Source organism: Centroberyx gerrardi, chromosome 3 (genome assembly GCF_048128805.1).
Source record: "Centroberyx gerrardi isolate f3 chromosome 3, fCenGer3.hap1.cur.20231027, whole genome shotgun sequence".
Taxonomy (NCBI): Eukaryota; Metazoa; Chordata; class Actinopteri; order Beryciformes; family Berycidae; genus Centroberyx; species Centroberyx gerrardi.
In genome coordinates, this window is record NC_135999.1 from 4562064 (window position 1) to 4584525 (window position 22462).

Here is a 22462-nt window from a genome sequence, read left to right on the forward strand (position 1 = left end):
AGTCTGCCTCACTTAGCATATACTCCAGATGACCACACACACACACACACACACACAGACAAAGCACCCCCTCCCTCGTCAGTCAGTCATTTAGTGTTCACGTGGCCTCCCTCCTCATATGGAAACCTTTATGTTCGCTCTATGATCTAACTGTTCCAGCTGTAAGTTCGTACTTATTTTTCACCAGTAAATCTAAAGGGAAAATGCAGGAGAGGACAATGTTCAGATGCAGTGGAACTGGCACTCTGATGTGGCGCATTTTACTCATCATTATTCAGGCAAAGATTTCGTTAAATTCTCATCTCACGTGTGGTAATTCTAAATCTCAAACTCTGACTTGTGAAGCACGTTTTTTCTTGATGAATTAATTTACAAGGCTGCAAAATAGGGGGATTAGGTGTGCGGGGTGGCTTGTTATCTGTGTTTTCCAAACGGAGGCCCACTGTTTCAAACCTAAAAAACCTGGTATGGTGGAACACTTAGGGCCCTATTTTCGTGCCGGCGCTGGTCAAGCGCAGTGACTTTGTGCCGGCGAGGTGGTAATTTCGTTAAGTGTGTGTGTGTCTCAGGGGTTATGCGAATGAAGAATTTCCATTTCTCTGTAACAGACAGTAAAAGGTTTTCTTACCCATGGATGCACATGGATTTTCATGTTGGATGATTATACATGGGGTTATCTTGATTGCTAAGAAAAGAGATAAGAAAGAGGGTGCTTGTGTTTGTTTATGGCGAGGCCACATCATAAAATTCCTAAAAGTCGATGTCTGTAATCGGTGATTGGCTGAACAAGCTCAAACTGAGCCAGTGAGTCTCTCAGGCAGCAGCTGGCTTTGTCTGGATAATGCTTTATTATTAAGCTGATGATTAATTAATGTAGAGGAGTAAAGCTCAGCTCGTGGTTTGACAATGCTGCTGCTGGCTGACAGATTCCTTTTCCCTTCCTGATTATCTGCAGGCTCTGAGCCAGGGTCAATATGAGTATTTATCTAACCCATGGCTCACCTGGCCAACAATGGGTGAAGTACAGCTGTCTGGTTGCTATGCTGATACCACACAAAAGGCTGCCTTTCCTTTTCAGTGTTGGGTTATAGCAGGTAGAAGTGGCACAGGCATTTCAGCAAGCTACATATTGGAGCGTAAGCTACCTTCACACTGCCTTTTTCAGCTAGGCCCCTGCAGACTTCTGTTTGATTTTTTTTTTTCACTTTAACTGATGAGGCTTTCACAAGTTGTTAAAAGAGAGATGATTGTTTCAACATCTGCTGAATGTTTTGCCATGTCATTGGAAAATGTAGTCTAGCCCCCTTAAATGTGGCTGTCTGACTATAAGCCCAGAGAAAAACTACCTGCACCTTCAACCTCTGGTGCCGGCTTCACTTTCAGAAAAAAGAAAAATGTCGAACGGTCTCTTGTTTTGATGATTCATGAAAGTTTTGCTTTCCCCAAGATTTTTGCGGCGGAGTAATTTTGGCAGTCCCTGAAAGTTTTCTGTGTCTAGACAACAAGCAAGAATTTTATTATTATTACACCCTTGAATGCCAGGATTTATAAAGAACCACCCTTTCCCCCTTTCCCTACCCCATCCGTCTTCAAACCGCCCCGTGGAATGAAGCTCTCGGTATGTTCTCACCCCTGCGAGTGTTTTTGTTTTGGATCTTGGCATGACCGACGCTGATTTACGGGGATGTAATTCCATAATGCGGGCGAAAAGGGAACACGGAGCGCCGCACCATTTGCGGTCATCTCGGGTTCCCCTCCGCGCTCCGCTTTCACGCTGCGCGGGAACCCCCGGGGTCGCCGGCGTGTCGGATTATACCCCGCCGTTTCATTGATACATTTGTTTTCAGTTGACTTGTGGATTTTCCTATTACGTCTAGCACGTTTAGCACCGCCGCAGCACAGCAGCAGACGTAGAGGAACATCGCTCTGATGAGGAGTCAGCCGTGTGCAGCCGGTCGATCCTCCATAACTCAAGATGGATGCCCCTTGATATCCGATCGGGCCGTGATGATTTGTTTTGAAACGTTACTATTAAAATGACAAATTGAAGCTGGCTTATTATCTCAAGGCAACGGGTAGCTGAAGCAACACTCTCCTTGGTTCTCAATAAAACACTGTTTAGCAGGATTTTGGCGCAGGAGGAGACGGTGACTCAGTAATGAAATCTCACAAGGCGCTGCCAGTCTCATAACTCAGCTTTACTGTCCACCAGTCATGGCAGATGCTCTGATGACCAGCGTTTTACCACAGAACACACTAGGAGCTTGCAACCTGTCTGTTGGACCAACACTGTTTGCCCGTCCAGTCAATAATCTGTCACCCAACCCTTGGTATCATAGGATGTTTGGCAATAGGTTGAGTACAGGGAGACTTTTTTGTGATATTACTAAAGGGTTGGAGGATAATGGTTAATAATAATGTATAGGAGTTTAGTATATTCTGTATGACATGTAGCGTCTTCCCTTTAGTCCCAATAGCTTTGAAAACACTTTGTCCAGAGACTTTGGTTGTTGCAGCTAATCCCACAGTACGTTCTAGCTTTATCTGCTATTCAAATTACTTTTGAACTTGGTGGCATCAGTGCACTTCTGAGCAGGAAAATGGAAAGACTGAACACCTCAGTGTTGCATAACAGCCTCTTACCGGAGAGGCGGTGGGCTTCAATATGCAGAACGCATTAAACTTTCCAAAAGTGCTTCAGGAGGATTTTCCTGCATTATATGCAAGAGAAATCTCACCTTTTCTTTCATTTGTTCTTTTTTTTTTTTTTTTTTTAAGGCTAGAGCCTAGATTTCTGTCAGTCTCACTTATGAAGGCAAACTATTTAAGAAGTGTCTGTATTTGGAAGGCACTTTGATACATGTGGATTTGACTCTTCCTTGCATCCTGTCTCTCTCTCTTCCTTTCACTTCCTCTCAGTACTGTCCCTCTCATCATGTGTCTGTTTCTTACACACACACACACACACACATGCTGGGCTCTTTCCTTCTTTTTTCCTCAGTCTTCACTCTCTCTTTTCTCCTTCATGAACAGGACACCCCCTCCCCCCCCCATCTCTCTCTCTCTCTCATTTCTCTCTCTTCCTTCCTCCCTCCCTCACCCCCGGATCTAGCCCAGACAGCTGACAGACGACTCTGCCGGTGCGGCTCCAGTTTGGTTTTTTTTTTCTTTATCTGTTCTCGACTTGTGACGCACATACACACACACACGCAGCACACATACACACTTCCTGTCCCTGTCCGTCACCGCAGTACAATCTAGCTAAGATAACCTAAAGTCATGGTTGTCAAAGTGGGGTTTGGGGACCCGGAGGGGCCCTTGAGGGGGTTGCAGGGGGTCCCCAGCAAAATGAGGAATAGTTCAAGTCAAGTATAATTTGATTCACTAGAAATTATCCCAGTTAGAGAATGCATAAATGACTATTCAAATGAAAGGCTGCATTCTCACCACTATTATCTCCCCACGCACAGTGTAGACAGTTCTACAATTCAATACTAAACTAACAAAAGTCTTCCTATATGGTACAACAAAATCTTATCAAATGTGTGTAAGCTGCCTAATGTGTGTCTATTGGAAGAAAAGCATGTGGCCAAGATACACAAGTGATGCTATTGAAGGAATGTTGTTTGTAGCCTTATACTTGGCTATGGATTCTTTGAATTATTTGCAAGGTTTGGAGAAACATAACACAAGAAGTAAGAAAACACAACAGTCTTACTGGCTAGCTGTGCTGCATCCAACCTCAATAAGGGGATGTCAGACTGACCTAGTCTTGTGTTTTCTGCTCCATCTAGAGGGGTTTTAATGTTGTCCAGAGGTCCATCACTGTTGCCAGGGCAGCGTCGTAAATGTTAACTCGTTTTTGCCAGTGGGTGAAGAAAAGGTTTTTCACTCCTCCGTGTTAGGTGTTGCATTAAAAACCCAGCGGAAGCAGGAAGGCACGTTAGGCTGTATGGATCACGCTTCCCTCCCCCTCACTGTTCTCCTGCTACTGTTTCTGCGGTCAGACTGCCCACCACAGTGTGTGTGTGTGTGTGTGTGTGTGTGTGTGTCTGGTAGACCATTCAGCATGTCTACTGTACACACACACACACACACAGCCATTCCAATGGCATCCCTCTCTCTCTCTCTCTCTCTCTCTGAGTCTGTGTTTTCAGTTTCAGCGTGGGAGAGAGAGACACGGAGGACATGAGCGATGCAGTGATTTTCGTAGCGGTGAAGGGGATCAAGTAGCTCGGACGGCGCCGGCGTGCCACGCCATCCCACTCCTCTGTTTAACATATTCACAATAACAGCGGGATTTCCCACCTGTTTTCGCAGGTTCACAAAAGAGTCAAGAAAGCAGCGCTGCACTGATGGCTTACTGTTAGCACACAGCCTGTTGTTGGATTCAGATTGTAAAAGCAGCAGTAAGGAGAATTATTGAATTTACTGTTAGAAAACGGGCTTTAGCGCTGGGCATTCTCCCATATGGGTTACTTGTAAATAGAAATTGAGTTATCACTAGGCTTTAGGCTACCTCTGTGAGCAGTGGCATGGTTGGAGTCGGCTGCAGTACATTTTCAAACAGTGTCAGGTTCTCGCTGTCTGGTGGTAGATGTGCTTTTTTTCAGCCCTCATCCCCCCCCAGGCAACAAAAAGCCCTGGACTCCACCGTGAACGTCTGCCAGGCTCAGCTGAATATTTATGTGTACACAGAGATGGAGAAAACCGCTGCAGCCCGAAGTAACCTCTCTCCCTGCCATTCACGCACACAGACGACGACAGGAAACATGGCAAGCGCCGCTCCATCTCCCTCGCTCTCTCTCTCTCTGTCTATCTTTCTCACCGTCTGTCTGTCTCTCCCCTCCTCTATCTCCACAGTAGCTGCCTATCTCTCACCATTCTTTCTCACACGTCTGCCCACTCGCCGTTTAGCTCGCTCGCCCGTCTTTCTTCCTCTGTGAATAGGGTAGTGAATAGAATAGCAATATGAATGGAAGCGCGCTAGGTGCAACTGGCATTTTGATTAGGAGTATTTAAAGACGAGATGAAATGAAAAATGCCTTTTTAACCCTTTTAGATCACATCCCCGGTCATACTGTGCACCTATTTAACAATATATGCCAAAAAAAATACCAAAAATCAATTTCATTGTATTCTTATATCAAAATTCAATCATGTTTTCTTCCTGTAAAACAAAATATGCCGTGTGCTTACGTAAGCATGCCCGTAACTAATTTCAACCAATAATATCATGACATCCACCCATCAATCAATCTTCAACTTTTAGCGCACAGAGCTAAGATTCATTAGTTAGCTAGCTAGCAACAGCACGGTACTTCGGTGTGTCTTCGGGTGTTATGACACGCCCACTTTTCAACGTTCAAATCAAATTCCTCCCAACGTTACGTCCCGCCTGTCTTTCCTGTTTCACTCGGAAATACGTCACGATACGGAAGTTAGATACTCTGGAAATGCCGTTTCATCTCGACTTTAAGGCCCAGACGCAGTCCAATGATTTGGCACTTCCCTAGTGGCGGTGCCATATTGTCAGTGGGTGGCGGGCCTTATGCTGACTGGTGGCACGGAGCTGTCATACGCCCGTATGTATGAGAGAGGAGAATGTCCATATGGCACATTATCCGTTTGTGAGTCATTAGATTATTGCTGCGATTAGCTTTTAATAAAAGACCGAATTCAGTACTGTATTAGAGCTGGATATTCTTTGATACTGGTTTTGAAGCTTCGGTTTAGACAGCAGCTCTATAACAGTACTTTTTACCATGGCGGTCTGGTCATATAGAGCCAGATTCAGGTCAGTCTGTCGGGGATGAGACACTTCACTCCTCTATACCTGGAACTTCACATTTTAGCTGCAAAGTCTCACACAACCCCCGCAATCCTCTTTACAGAAGGAATTACATGTAATCACCACAATTTTCAGTACTTGATGATTGTAGTGAATAATTGCCCTTTTCACTATATGATAGAATAAGTTGGTTTCTGTTCATTTGTGAATGCCATTTGATTTTTTCAATACAATCCTTTTTCTGTTTGTTTTTTTTCTCATACAATTTCTTTCCACTGTAGGTCTGACTCTGATTCAGGGCACGCTCAAGACTTCTGTCGGAGATTTGAAGCGTGGCATTTTTACAGTCTCAGCCATTCCTCTTCTAATCTCAGCTGAAACTAGGCTGTGAAATTATATGTCTGTGCCTGCGTGAGTCTGAGTGTGTGAGATGCCTCTGTGTGTGTGTGTGTGTGTGTGTGTGTGTGTGTGTGTGTGTTTGTGTGTGCGCATCTATCTCCTCCAGTTTCCCGTAGAGTCCCTGGTAGAGGCCAGTGTATTTAACATGCAGGCTGTCCCTTGTCATCAGCAGGCTCGCTCCCAAAATGGTTGTGGGATGTAGAAAGAACTGGTGCAATGTATTGCCCAGGGACTCGTCTCTCAGCCTTCCTCCATCACCCCCTCTCTTTTCTTCTCTGCCTTTTCTTCTTCTCTTTCCTTCTCTTCATTTTTTCCTGTCTTATTTTTTTCAAGTCTCCTCTTCTTTTCCCGCCCCTCCTCTTCTTCTCTTTATCATCCTTCTCTTCTTTTGCTTCCCTCCTTCTGTTTTATTTGTCCCTCTCCCCTCCTCTGCCTTCTCTTCTCTCACACACACCCCTCCCCTCCCCACCCCGCCCCACCCCACCCCCTCGCTGTTTTCCGCTTCATAATCATTATCGTCATCCTCCTCAGCCCCTGTCTTTTCCTTATCCCCTTGTTTCTCAGAGCTGCTGGTCCATGCAGAGACGGCTAGCAAATGAATCATGGCATCCATATGGGAATGCACACACACACACACTCACAAAAACACAGATTTAAGACACACACCAACATGGCACGTACAGACGCACAAAGACAGGCGTTGCACATGCACTACACACGCACATGCACACACCATGCTGCGGGACTGATGCAGTAGTTGGTGTGTGTGGTTTGAAGCACCCTAAGGAGATGAGCTGTGTAAGCTGCAGTGTAATGCCTGGTACCACAGAATCCCCCCCCACTGCACCCCCCACCCAATCCTGCTGTTGTTGCCTTTGGGATTATGTAAATATCAGGAGGAAAAAATTTGTTACTCACATTATTTGCCATTTACTGCTATGCTCAGTTGTACTGTTTACAAAAAAGTGTACACCTCCCTAAAATGGTTTGTCTAGTGTTTCCAGTATTCTTTATTGAAAACCAACAGTTGCAGCCAGTTGCATGCTAAAGCCATTGGCTTCAATGAGCAATGCTGTCAAGCTGATTTGCAAACAAAAAACTTTCTCTCACAATATTACAAGTGTCTGAAGAAAAATAAACCAACCAAAATTCCAAAAAGATGCCCCTTTTAAGAACGGAACACAGACTACTCATGTGCACACACACACACACACACACACACACACACACACACACACACACACACACACACACACACACACACACACAGCTGTTTACTCTGGGTTTTTATGGGTTGCTTTACCTTGCACTGTTTGCACTCTCATTTGAATTACACCAAATGGAAGAGGGATGCAAAATGGTTGCAGATAGGAGCTTGCTGTGCCTTCTTGTTGTTTCTGCATTGTCCTTTATTCTTGCTACATCTTAGCTTTCTTCTCTTGTGCCTTGCACCTTTTCTTTACATCTTGTTTTTACCCCACCTTTTCACCTTGTTGCTTACAATTATGGGATTCATAGGCATTGACCTGTTCTGCTGTTGCACTTACTCCAAGTTGCTCTGGTGTCATATAAATGCCTCAATCATAGATTGAAAGCAAAATTAAAAGGATACACACTAGACTATATGCACAAACATAATGTATACATTTTAGGCTACCTACACAAACACTTCTTCTTCTTCTAGCCCCTGGTACTTTGACCCAGTGTGATTCATATTCAGTGTTCTCTCATACTGTAGCTACTCTTTAACAATACAGAATACTGATACGAAATGGTTTGGTCACTGGTCACAGCCTTACTGCGTTCCTAGGAAGGTTGCAGCTTGAGTCATGTGCGGTCAATTTCAGTCAAACTCTCTCTGTTGGCGCAGAGGCTGAACTTCCATTAGAGGAAGCAGATGCAAATAAATGAAGGGCAGCTATTTCTCTGCTCAAGTGGGCATAATGAGTCATATGGGAATGGCATTCCAGTGGTATGATATTACACCTGACTGTATCCCAGTCAAACTTTAACTTGAAAGCTTCCCGTATGAGTGTTCTGTTTGCTGTCTGAGTATTTAGATGAGCTTGACTACCTCCGGCTTATTTCCTCCTCCTCACTTGCTCACTCCATCTTTTTCTCTCTGCTCCACGTCACCTTTCCTCCTCGATTCCCTACCGTACCGTCTCTCCCATCTGTTCCACTTACATGCAAGCTTGCCTCCACCTAGAAGCTCTCATTTAGATTCTTCTCTGTGCTCTTTCCTCATATCAAATCTCTCCCCACGTCACCTCCCATCCGTCTCTCCCTTTCCCTCTCATGTTGTCAGCTTGACGGTTAGTCAATCGACGGCAAAGACTGGGCATCATTGTACATTTTTACCGATGCTGCTCTCAGGTACATGCATTATGCTGTAGCGTAAATTATAATTCCCTGAGTGACAATCTCATTTGCCATCTGCTTGTCTAAACAGAATCAAGCCTCGCTCAGTTGATTTTCACCATAGAAATGCCCATAAACTAGCAGAAATCCTGTTTTTCATATCCAACATTTTACAGCGTTTTAGTACCTTGTGATAGCTCACTCCATTTTTAATATCCTGCCAAGGGCTAACTGCAAACCGCGTTCCAGTGTATCCCCTCTCTGCTCTCCTTCCTCATCTCTCATCTCGTCTCTCTCCACCCCTCTGCCACTCCCTCCCCCAGTGTTCCCAGTATGCCAGAATGGTGTCAAAATTCCTCGCTCCGAATTAGCGTCTCCCCTTTCCTTCCCTCCCCTCTCTTCTCCCATCTTTCCCTCCCTCCCTTTCTCCTCCACCCTCCTTACCTCCCCTAGTGTTTTTTCACTCTGCTGACTGCGTGCCACAGATTTGTGACTCTAGATACCCTCCTCCATTCCACCGTAGATTCCTGCCTCCAGATGAACATTTCTCCTCCTTCATTTTTCCTCACCTTCTCACCCCCTATACCCCCCCACCCTCACCCCTCCTCCTCTGCATGGCGACTGCGTTCCACTCCAGATTGTTGGCGTCTCCTCGGGGAGCAGGGAGGAGGAGGAGGAGGAGGAGTAGGAGGAGGAGGGGAGTGTCAGCTGGAGACTGCTGGCCTCTCAAATGAATGACATAATTGGCATCCCGAGCATTCACTGGGCTGGAGAAAGGCTGAGGGAGGGAGAGAGGTTGCGAAATGGAGTAATGGGTTTTCAGAGGAAGTGCAATGTAGATTAGAACCCCAGTTTGGCGACATAGTCCAATTTGGCGGCGAGGGAGGGATACGAAGTCGCACCACAGCAGCGTGAATTGTTGCAGTGTGTGCTTGGTGCAGTAACGTAAAGGCAGTCACGTACACACACTTAAACTTCTAATGCTTGTGCTTGAGAGTATGTGCCTACACGTATTTTGTGTGTGTATATGTGTGTGTGTGTGTGTGTTCCTCTAGTGAGTGAGCGAGCCCGCCAGGGAGGCGTGAGGAGGGGAAGAGGAAGCTTTTTGTTTAGCAGTGGAACAATGCTGTGAATGAGACAGCGTGGGGCTGCAGCAGGAGTCATAACAGGGCAAAGGCAAAGGAGGTGGGCCTGCCTGACTGCCTGAATGACTGCCGCTAATGGCATATGGGATGTGTGTGTGTGTGTGTGTGTGTGTGTGTGTTTGTAAGTGTCAGGAGTGTTTGTTTTTTTTGCAGGATTTCAGGTTTGTGAACTTGCAAATCCAATTCATTTCTAATGGAAACAAGGTTGATGTTTTCTTGCTTTCCCCATCCATTATTTCAAGCTATTATGTGTCCTGATTACATCCCTATGAGAGAGAGAGAGAGAGAGAGAGAGGGAAAGAGAGAGAGATTGAAAAAGATTTTAGTTTCCAGGTCTTGATAAGTTTGGAAAAAAATTGAAACTGTGTAGGAACCCTTTTAAGCAAGGCTGAGCGTAGCAGCCTGGGTCGCGGCACAGGGCCCACAGCGGCTGGCAGCAGGTAAGGTGAGGTGTGTGCAGGTAGGAGAAATTGAATTCTGTTCCTGGCTTCAGGCCACATGCACATTTCAATACTTTGTGACCTAGTTTTGGGAGCAGCGGGGGATCTATTCCTTCAAAGTATGACTTTTTTTCTTCTTCTTGTTTTTGTGTTACCAATCTTCCCACTTCCACAGTCTTTGGGTGCAATTTCGGGTAAACTAACCCACCTGAGGCGTAAAGCTTTGCTCACATACTTGGTAGTTTTCTTTCTAGTTTTTTTTCCGCTCATTAAAGCTTTTAAGGGAGGTGTCAGCCCTTTAGAAAAGATCCAGGTTCAAGCTCAACTCGTCGGTAGACAAGCAACCCCCATTGTCATCCCGCACTTTTCAATTTTGACAGGGTGTGGTCGTACAGGCTTGGTTGCACTCATTTCAAATGATGTATGATCAAACTTGACACCACTCATTGAACTCTTAAAGATGTCTCGAAGGCTGATGTTTCGCATTTTACATCCTCCTTAGTCTGGTTGGGTTGCATTTAATTGCGCTCCACCAGGTTGTGTTCCAGTTTCTGTGCGGAGGTAGCGACTTTTAGGTCATTGAGCGCTTCTGTTTGTTATCCGTCTCGTATTTTGTTGCAGACAGGTTAAACCTCACCATTTGCCTGTCAGAAAAGGCCTTGAGAGAACAAAGACACATGTTCGCTTATGCAATATTTGAAGTGCTTCAAGAATGGAAGTTCTTTGTTCACCCTGAGAGCCTTTGCCCTAAAGGGGTTTTGGCTGTGAGACTCGCTGGGCTTTTTCAGGCTTTTTTTAGGCAGCCAGATTCACACTCTGGTGTTGAACATATCCTCTTAAACAACCCTTAACCACAGTGTTGACCGTGCTAATATTTGGTAACACTTGACATTTATGGGCGTAATGTTGTGTGGATAAAATACCGGCACAGCAAAACACAAACGAAGTGGCTCATTAAAGAATCATGACTGAGTTAGACTGATGTTTTGCCCTGACACACATTTGGAGGTCGAAATGCTGTGCAAGTTTCAAATAGCATATCAATATTATTACAACCCCTTTTTTCTTCTTTTCCCTATGGAGGGGGTTTATTCATGTAAACAGAGTTGTTTCTGATAGCATGCAGGTTTGATGGCACAATGTTGAAAAGAGCCAACACAGATGGAATCATGAGCACCATTTACATCCCATTAGCCATAGTCTACTATGTTGCATTGATAGTGGTATGATATGAAATGTGCAATTTGGTCTGTTTCCCTTCCATTAAAAGCACATGTGTGTTCCAAAATGTGCACCCTTACAGTAGAAGCCCTCTTTGCACCTGGAACCTGTGTCTTTTCAAAGCTCCTTTAAGTTTGTTTAAAGCCTCTGTGTTGGCATAGTTATTCAGTTTTTGTGTGTGTGGTCTATTGCAATTTGTAGGCCTGATAAGTTGTGATCACTTAACTTGTGCTGGGCTCTGTGTTACTTTTCATTTACAAGCATACGTTTTTTTTTTTACAATAAGAGGGGATAAAGGAACACAACTGAAGTAAATTCAAATGATTCCATTATTTAGACATGAATGGTGATACTTAATATTAGAGGTATTCATCAAGTGGTGGAAAGAATGATTTGATTAGGTCAAATCAAAATGGTGAAGCTTTGACAATTGTTTCATACAGTAATACAGGAATATGGAAAACAACAGAGAACAGTCATTACAGACATTAAAATTATATAGCACACAGATATAGATATATTGGCACTAGAGATGTACAAAGGCAATTTTGCCAAAAGTCATCCATGATATTATTAGTATTATTGATGGCAGAGGGGCACAAAGCTCCTGCCGAAAGTAGCTTTTCTTGTAGCCCTATGAATCACAATAAAATCAGAGTGTGAGCTTCCTGCTGTTGCTACCCCTGCTTTCATTCGCGACCAAAGCACATTTGTCAAACATGCATCTCTTGCCGTGCCATCTCTTTGAGGTGTCAATATGGGGGCACTTGTCTCCGTTTCAGCCTCTGACAGAAAACAGGCTATTTCATTCCATCTGACTGCTCTGCTCAATACTGGAGGGGGAGTGGAATCAGCAACGCAAGGGTGATACTGGATCAGTTGTCCCAAGTGTTTCCCCGATATTCATTCAGTGATAATGGAACATTGCAAGTAAAAAAATGTAAAGCCACGAAAAACATCATCTGGCCACGTTGTTCTGCTACTCTTGCCACCTGCACTGGAACCAAAACGGGCTAAAACAGAGGAGGAGGTGAAAAAAATTATAGGACAAACACTACTGCAGCCTATCCAAGCATTGTTCCTCAAGTAGCCGAGCCCAGTCATTGGAGGCTGGTTTCTCTTTTGGCTCAACGTGGCTTGACTGTCCTGTCCTTGCAGTCCTGTTGGAGAATTGTGATCTGAACAAATGGACCACAAAATGCCTGTACTTGACTGTGGAGTTGGCAGTACAGAATCACGCAATCACCTACAGGAGTTACTGACCACAAACCCCTGGTCTAGGGCAGAGCAGTTCAGCTCTGTGGTTTGATAATGATACCAGAGTGTAAGAGGCCTGAGGCATGCTGGGGGTTCAGTGGACTGTAGTGCAAATCATATAGGCTACTGGCGCTGTTGTGGACTTCAATACATCTCCTGTCCTTTTTGTATAGAAAATCATATTCTAACTAATATAACTTGAGTATGAATCTTTACACCGTACACCTGCAAATTTTCACACAACTGCCGCAATCCTCATCTCATGTTCAGAAAGAATTATACCACCGTGAATGAATGGATGAATTGATTCATACCATGATAAATGTCCAGTGGGACTGTACAGAATCTGCACTTATTTAAAAAGTGTAAGAGGCTTTTAGATTAGGCATTCTGCAACACTTATATCTGTTAACCCAGACTTTCAAACCAAATGGCCTGATCCATCATTTTGTGGCGCAGTGTCTGCCGAAGCCCTTTCCAAAGAGAGCGTCCTGTTGGGCTTATGGGATTTGAACGCATGACCCATCCCCCCCTCTCTTTCCCAAACGACAGAGTGATGCGTTAAGCAGCCGTTGCAAAAGGGCGACTCGGAGACTCCCTTGAGAAAACAAGTGGGAATCCCCTGAAGGCCCCCTGCCCCCGTCTGTTTACGACCTCTCACCTTTTGACCAGGACTAATGCCAACCTTCAGCCTGACCTTTGTGTTCTGACAGACGGGGACGTTACTGATCTCCAGCCTCTTTGGCCGCCTCCCCCTAGTTAGAGACAAGGTTAATGTTCTGTAATGAATAGCGAGGTGAAACACTACAAGACTACAAGTTTGCAGTTCAAACTACATTACTAGTGCGCTTGCAGACCGGCCAGGAAGCCGTTCACCAAGGAGTTCGACCAGACTGGGCCAGACAAAATCAAACATATTTGAAATAATCTTTTTGGGCCAAAGGGCAAGAGTCTCCAGTCTTGAACCCGTTCACACTACCAGATAATCTGCGACACAGATTATCAGGATGGCCCAGTTGGGTTTAGAAACAGCATTAAAATTGAGTGTGACCTAGGCTTTAGCCACATCTCTGACTCTGTGACTTATGTATTTGTTTTTTTTGTCCTGACACATCAAACAGCAAACGAATGATTAGTGTTTTTTTTATTTTTATAGCCTCTTTTTATAGCCCTCAAATGTAAGTTTGCAGGCTTAATGAATGTGTATGTTTAAATGGTACGCTTACCCTACCAGTTCCCCTGGGGATGGGAAGCTATGATTGACCTCTGGAGCATGATGACACATTGTCTGGGTCACTGATGGGCCACTGTCTGTCTCCAAGCCCCTCAGACAATGGTAGAGGTACTATCCCCCTTATGTTAGTTGCTTAGAGAGATAGGCTTGGTTTGGCCATGTGTGACTGTTGGTTTGATTTACAGCTGGCTTCAGAGTGTGGAATGGGGTGGCTCACCTACAAATGGTCCATAAACAGCAGCTGTTTCAAATCCCCTTACCAGACAATGGAGCAGAGTTGACCCCTTGTTGACCCTTTTACCACTGTCACAGCTTGGTTTGGGATGAGGGTAGTGTTGAGTGGTTGAACTAGAAAATGACAAAATATTTTGGTGAAGAATTTAAGTAAACCTGAGCTCTTGTTAGGTCCAGGGAGACCAAAATGTTACACTTTTTAAATAAATCCGTGTTGGCATTGCAAGAGCAGTGTGCAGGATTTTTATTACCCAAGTCTTTTTCTCTACTAGAAGCCAATGGTTTTTTTCCCCAGCTGAACATGGAGGGCAGATGACTACAGATCCAATCAGATTTTGACCAGATATTGAGGAGGTCTTGGGTATTTTTTGATTGATTCATGAAATAAATAGAAGTCTTTTCAGAATTTACACTGTCTAGCAAGGGCAAAGCTGAGTTTTAATAGTTGGGTGTGTTCACACCAAGCATGTTTGGGGCAGTTTAGCCACACTGATACGCCTGAAAATGCAGGTCTCTGTCCTCTTCCAAGAGAACTGCAGTGAGATTCGTTGGGAGTGAGAACGTAATTCAAACCAACTACAGGAAACAACCCCAAAAAGCAAGGGTTTAAGGAGACAGATGTTGGCATCTGTTAGCCAGCAGTTACTCATGCTTGGAAAGCCAAACATATCAAAATGAACTGAGGGCAAAATTATTACTTATATTCACCTGTTGCTCATACTCATATTCAGCAATTTTTTCATGTGTTCTTTACTTTTATGAATGCCAGAGAAGGTAAATTATGGCAAAGAGCACAAACAACTCCATCCTGCTTAACTAAAGTTACAGAATTTGTTTTGACACCCCCACCGTACCCCCAAAATCTCTAACCTCGAGGCTTGTCATCCCTCAAGGTTCGAGATGAGTCAAACCTCTGTCTAAAAAAGCTGTGAGTACACGTGATTTTTATTTACAAGCCCTGGTTCGCTTTAATTGGGCAGTGTAAACTTAAACGAACCAAATATAAACGGTGTAATCGTACCCTTAGTTTGTGAATGACTCAGCTGTCTTATTTTAGCCCTATTGTTTTGAAGCCAGACTGTGGTTCATTCAAAATTCAGCAAGAGCTCCTCTTGCTGTCCCACAGTTATTACAATGCACCTTGTGAGTCCAAAAGGTCAGGCATCTAGCAGCAGTCACCAGAGGTAATGTCTTTGGAGAATCCCCCTTCCAAGAGGCTTAGGAGAATCCCCGGTGATGTAACATTAATGGAGGGTTGTCAGCTGCTACTCTGCTTACTTGTTGTTCTTAAGAGGCTGGTGTGCGGCCAGTTTTGCGGTCGCCCCACTTATTGTTAGAGTGAGGATTTGTGGTGGGGAAGACGATCCATGGACAGCACTGTGGGACAGCTTCACCCCAGGACTTACTGGCAGCTTCACTGATTTCTAGTTGGCCTCGCTTCCCAAGTTAGGATCTGAATGAACATTAAAACTACATTAGCTACAACACCTCATTCCCAGCATTTTTCACACCATTTCTCAGGCCGCCATCATTTTCAAAATAGATTTTCTTACAACCCAATACTATTTTTAGGCCATGATGCAGGGTAATTAAAAATACTCCTGTGCTGCAGTGTTCCATTCAACTTGCCTTGCACCAGATCTCAGCTTTGCTTCGATAACATAGCTAATACCTTTTGATTCCAAATTCTTCAGAATATTTTTGGGAACCACTACAATCTTCCTGCAACCCATTTTGGGAGCCTAACCCAGGGTTTGAGAAAATAATGTTTTTACAGTATCTTAGACACTGAGAAGCAGCACCTCGTCTCATTATGTTGTAGGTGGTAATTAAGGGTAACTTCTCTATATTCTCTAGCATTGATGGCATTGATGTTCTTGCTGCAGTGGCTCTCTGCTGCTGTATAGATAAAGGTTGAACACTGCTGAGAAGCTCTCTAACACACTAAACCTCCTGAGTGAGAGGTCTGTCCAGATTTCAGGGACGAAAAGCTCATCAGTTCATCTATAATGCAGACCTTTGTGTGTCAAGTAGACTCGCTGGGAGTTAACCAGTGTTAAACTCAAAGAGTACCCTCTCCTCTCGTCTTTATTTCTTATTTTTTATTTTGACTCTCTAATTATCATTATCACTCCTTTGCCTTATCAATCCCTTCTTTGAGCCTTGTTTCCATCTACCCATGCTCTGATCAGCAGCAGCCGGCTGTGCCCAGCAACAGAGACTGTGAGAGGTCATTGACGATGATGAAAGAGGCTTTTACCTCCGTGGTGGTTGCGGCCGAGACAGTGGAGCAGTGTGCAGGTTAATCCCTTAATCTTCATTAGCGTAGTTTGGTAACCGGAGAGCCGAGTCCCCCTTAGCGCTCCATACACTCAGTTTAACCTACCAGCTACTTACTGTTCAGCAGTGGTGAGCACCCGAAGCAAGAAGCTGCCACCACAGCTAGAGGGAAACATGAAATTTAGCCTAATAATAAAAAATATTACATTTGCGTTGCATTTCTCACGTTTCCTTGGCCTCTTTCATTTATGCCTTTAAGCCATGCCTTTTTCATGCCTAAGAGGTAGGGAGGAAAAGTTAAGAGGAAGAAGAATTTAAGACAATTGGAAAGCAACCCTCCCCTCCCCCCTCCCTCCTACACACACGTCCTCCTTAGTTACGACCTCCCATGTGCAGGATAGCCTTTCATTCCTGAAGGTTACAACCTTTCCTTAGAGCTCAGTATTGTCATGTTAGGCTATTGTGAAGCCTAGTTCTGCCCATTCTCCAAACAGTGAAGCCAGAATATGATGCATTTTGTCGTGCCATGGGATCCAGGTTCCTCATGGAGACCTACAAGAAACAGGCCCATGATCCATTTTGCGTTCTGACCTATAGGTTAAGATGCACAGTCAGGCTAGATAGTCATTGCCTGTAGCTTCTGGATATTTCAGGTTATAGCAGAGCTGAACTATGGCCATGCTCTTTGCTAACCTGTTTCACAGCCTGCTCTGAGCTCTTGTTTAATCATAAGGATTAAGCCTGAATCAGCTAATTGTATTTGGAGTCAAATAAGAATTTCAAACCGGTAGACAAAATGAAAATTGTCTCTAAATAACCCCAATAAAATTTACTGCTAATCCCTTGGAATACATATGCACCAAATAGGCTTACACATCGATCCTCAAGGCAAGGATTTAGGGCCTGTGATGATGACCCACTTATACTTTGGTGGCTGATTTTGTCTCTGAGTTGGACGGTCTGTCCACAAGCCGTCCTGCCAAGACTTCAGACCCCTGCGACTGTATTTTTCTCCTGTTTTTCTCCCGTCCGCCGACAACACTGTGTCCATTTTGTCCCGCAGGAGGCTTTCCTGGCTGCCTCCAACAGACTGTCGGCTTTGGCAGTGTAATTTCCCCTGACGAGCTGATGGTTAGTTTTTATCCAGTCGGCCCAGTCAGTGTAATTTGGTTTGTGTTGTGATTGTCTGTTCCCATGTTGTGATTCTGTCTGATTTGTCTGGCTGTGTCATTTCGGTCGCTGTCACAGTCTCCGCGCTGAATGGGTGTAATGCTAGGTTGGTTTCCTCTGCCTGTCCATATCTTTTTCGGAAGTGGTGCTTGTTTCTCATTCGTGGCGGGTCCAGATACTCTGACATGATCTAGTGTGTAATCTGCGTGCACGGTGTCTCCAGCACAGAATTGTTTTGACGAAGAGGCCTGTGTGTGCTTGAAAGCTGAAAGCAATGGGTCATTTCAAGCCAAGTGGTGGGTGTACGCTATAGGGGTGTAATGATATGCTCTGCTCATTAAACCCTTTTCATATGCAATAGTGGCTTCATCATGAATTGTCTTTTATTCAAGAAATAAAGTTGAAATTGAGATTAAGCTGCTTATAGGCTTGGCTTCTTCTTCTTCTTCTTTATAATATGAGTGATTAAATGGATAAGGAGGATAGTGTTGCAGCAGAATTAAATAATTTGTGAATTTTATTAATTTATTGTTGTTGGTCATAGAACATTATGGCCACATGATATTGTGAAACCACATACCTTCAGGCAGCCACATCTGTCCCATCACATCACATTCTTATGATATTTCTGCTGTTTTAGACAACAGTAGAGGGTGAGATGCAAGGAGAGAGTGGATGACATGTAGCAAAGGTCGCGAATCGGATTCCATTTTGTTTGTTTACTTTTACTTAAATCCTGTAGTTCCGAACCGAGTGAGAAAAATAGCCTCTCGCCCTGGGAGCGAGGTTGGAGGGGAGAGGCGTCACCTGCACCCTCAACCTGCATTAATAATAATGAACCGGGAGAGAGGCTAAACAAACTGTGTGTGTGTGTGTGTGTTTCTCTAGCTCTCTCTCTCTCTGTCTGCCTCTCTTTGCTTCGTGTTGAGCGCCAGTCCACATGTACTGATGGAGGAGTGGGCGGGATTAGCATGACTGTCTGTCTTTGATGTTACTGGCAGTCCAGGATGTTCACTGAATTCCTCTTGCATCTCTCCAGCTCACTTGGTTCTGAATACGTCCACCGTGTCCCTTTCCTTTGCCGCTGCCCTTCATCACTGATGCGTCGTCTCCTTCGTCTCGCTCTATGACTCCCAGTGGATTGTCTAGCTCGCTCCGCAAAAGAAAGCATTGGCCTGCTTCGCTCCAGCCGGGGCCCTCTAACCTAGCAGGAGAGCGACATTTAGACAGAGGGAAATAAAGAAAAGTATGGCTTAGGAGCACTTCAGCACTTAAACACAGACACACTCTCCCAGTCTCTGTCTCTGTGTCTGTTGAAAGCCATTGTATGTTGGCTGTGGTGCGAACCTCAGGGACTCGCTTCATACAGGAAAGAATGCTTGTCTGCTCAATATTTTACAAGGGGAGCCTCTTAAAACTGTTCTCCTCCTGGCCCGTAATGGGACAGCGAGGACGGACAAGCAGATATATAGGCATACGGACAGCAGTAGTTACCAAGGGGGAACTGTGTCGAGTTCTACAGCCAAGAAAGAAATTGGTAAATAATGAAACCATTAAAAGTTAGCAGAGCACTGACCAAACATGCTACCAAAGAAGACTGTGGAGTTAGAATACAAAATGTTACTGAACACTAATGACCGATATTTCAGAGTAGCCTAATCTAAAATATAATCTTAAAATTGTCAAAATCTTAAACAGTTGAATCTCTTGGAGAGTTGGTAATATCACCAGCAGGAATGTCCTCTGACTGTACATACTTGGTTATGTCCTAGGTTTTTGTGCATACGGTGCTCGGCCTATTTGTGTTTTCTCTAATTTGTGCACACCTCATTTTTAACCTGTCATTAACATCTCTCTCTGCCTCCTCTCTTCCAGTCCTGTGTGCGAAGAACCTTGCAAAGAAAGACTTCTTCCGTAAGTAGAGCCTATTTTTACATGTTACTATTCCTGTCCTGTTGAGTCCCTTGTGCATTAGAATGGGCTTTGTCAGCAGTGGCAGCTCGCTGGCTTTTGAAGCCTTGCTCTAAATGAAGTCCCCTAGGAGCCGTCTGTCTGTTATACAGACCAGGAGGCCTGGCACGCAGAGGGACCCACTGCTAGCTAAGTGCTAGTAATGCGTAGAGCAATTAGGCCCACTGGTACGGAGGCGCTACCTAGGCTTCATTAAGAGACTCTAATTGGATTGGACAGAAACGGCATTTCATTCAGTCCTGTCCAGGGCCAACCCTGAATGGTGATTACATGGGATTGACAGCAAATCTCAAAGTATTGACAAGAAGACAAATCACCCCATGATTGCAGCAGGATATAGAAAGTGTCATACTAATTTTGTTTAGGGAGAAAATTAGTGAGCTCGTCTAGTGTGAAGCAGTACAAGACTGAAATGTGAGAGTGACACTGGCAACAGCCAGTGGGAGTTTAGATACAGGGGGAAGAAAAAGAAAATTAACTGGAAGGGAAGTCTCATTTAACAACAACACCCACTCACATAGATAGTTTATATCAGCTTTATATCAGCTTTATATCAGATCCCAACTCCACTTGCTCCACTTGATAAATTGCTATACAATTTCAATTGGAGGAATAAATCTCATATAAAATAGGATAAAATGACAGCGAGCCTGGATCAGTCCACATAAATATGCAATTACAAATTTAAGTGAAAGAAGATTCATACAAAACACTTTGTAATGTAAACTGCAGCTTTCGCACCATGGAGTAAGAAATGATACAACAGCTATTTTGTAATTATGTTTACAGTGAACTGTTCTGGGCGAATGGGTAGGCTAAACGTTTTAATCGGATAGTGTGTGACCTGGCGTCTTCATGCGAGGCGCCCATCTTTGTCCCGTCGCGTAGTCTGAATAGTTTCCCAACCTGACGGCAAACGTTTAGTCTGAACTGCCCTAGTCGGGCAAGACTGGAACAGTCTTCTGGCCTGTAGAGAGTAGACTAATGAGTCTAGAGAAGCTCGAAGATTGCTAAAGCACAATGCTGAGGTTGGGCTTAATGGGATCATATACACACACACACACACACACACACACACACAAACAAACTCACACTGGCTGGAATGCTGACTATTTGGAAAGCATTAGTAGGAAGTTGTGCATTGTTTTCTCTCTCTTTGTGTGGCTTCTAATTTACTGTTAGTCATCATTTAGCCTTAAGCCTTTTCATCAGCCTCTGTTTAAGTAATCAGGACAGAGGATCTTCCGCCACCGCTGACATTAATGCAAGTGAAGATCTATTATCTAGCACCACAGACGAGACATTTTTCACAATAGAATACCCTAAAGCAACCCACACCTTTTTACCATAATTGTCAGTTTATGTTACTGGTAAAAACGCTGAATTGCAGCAGTGGTAGAGTATTTATCTGGTAGTTTGGTTCTACTTTTACCTGGAAGTCATGAACTCAATAACTACGGACTCACAAGTGGGTTTGTGGTGTAGTTTCCTCTAAATGATGCAGATTAAAACACGCACACAGAAACACACACACACACACACACACAAAGAGGGAAGTCCTAACGTAGCATTTGGCTGAATGTGACTGAACAGGTTTGACTTGTGTGAGGTATCGGTGCCCAGAGACATGTCCTCTAAATCATCTGAAACACACACACACACACACAGAATGGCATTCGTATGAGCAAAAAAATAAAATAAAATAGAATCCCTTATCAGATTTCCCATTGAATGAGATACTGTGTCCATATAGCAACAGCACTTGCACTTCCTCCCTTTGTTATGTAAATGATTCACATTGGAAATAGTTTCGTTGACAGCATTTACATGTCACCTTTTGATCCCCACGGTTGGTTCTGAAAAAGAGACTAGGAATGTGGGTTGGAAAAACTTTTTTTTTTAAACCCACTTTGAGTATTTTATTTAACTTACCTGTCAAAATATGTACATTAGCCACAATACTAATGGATACATTGCGCCAAAAAGCAATAGATACCTGTTTTGATGAGTCTGGTGTCCCACCTTCTGTTTGCCACTTTCATGATCCCAGAGGGTTTGTACAGTTGCTCCAGAAAGCCACTGCTCTTTACTTGGGTCTCTCTCTGTTTTGGCTTCACAGGATTGCCGGATCCCTTTGCCAAAGTGGTGGTGGACGGTTCAGGACAATGCCACTCCACCGATACTGTGAGAAATACGCTGGACCCCAAGTGGAACCAACATTATGATCTGTAAGTCAATGGGGGGGGGGGTTGTTTCTTTACTCGAGGAGCACTGTGGAACAACCTGACACTTAGGGGGGCGGCCGCACTCATCCGTTGTGTCTATCCATGTACATTCATTTCAGTTCACTTTCAATGAGATGCCTCCGTCTCCATCAGATTTCCATCCATTTTGACGGACAGAAAATCACCCGGTTGAACTTTTCTGGACAGACTGATTTGTCACCATCCGTTTGGCAATTAGAAGCGAGGAGGTGCTCCTAGGTTTGTTTTGGAAAAATGGCAGCGAACACAGAGAGCTTGGAGGAGGCGATAATCAGTGCAGTGTACACCGTCCCATTGTTGTACGACTCGAAACTACACCGCAAGCGTGACAGCTCTTCCATGGAAGCGTGTGTCAGCTGCTGCTTAATTGCTACCCTTTTGATTAGTTGAACAAGACACATCTGTCACATGTGACTCCAGGCTAAGTGTCCCGGAAGTGGCACTGCACTCAGCTTATGTGACGTTCGCGGTGTGGTTTCAGGGTCATCATCAAATAATTACAAAAACAAAGATAAAATGGAGAAAGCCTTGTATAACATTGGGATGATTGTAGGTTTTCGAGGTCAATTTTTTATTGTATTCATCCTGTATAATCTGTTTCTTATTATTTCTCTTTTTTTCTCCTTACTGTGGTGCCTCGTCCACCATGTCGACGTTCCAAAACAACCCAACTCACAGAAATCTATCTGTCAAAA

The 22462-nt window shown here is 44.2% G+C and overlaps 1 protein-coding gene across 1 annotated transcript in view; it reads left to right on the forward strand.

Moving 5' to 3' along the window:
• The window catches only part of LOC139930183 (E3 ubiquitin-protein ligase SMURF2-like), a 69648-nt gene that overhangs the window by 8242 nt on the left and 38944 nt on the right, over positions 1-22462 (forward strand). Inside the window, exons 2-3 of the mRNA XM_071923296.2 lie at positions 19408-19446; positions 21623-21731. Of these exons, the coding sequence (XP_071779397.1) occupies positions 19408-19446; positions 21623-21731 (148 nt within the window). The remainder of the gene's footprint in view (positions 1-19407; positions 19447-21622; positions 21732-22462) is intronic.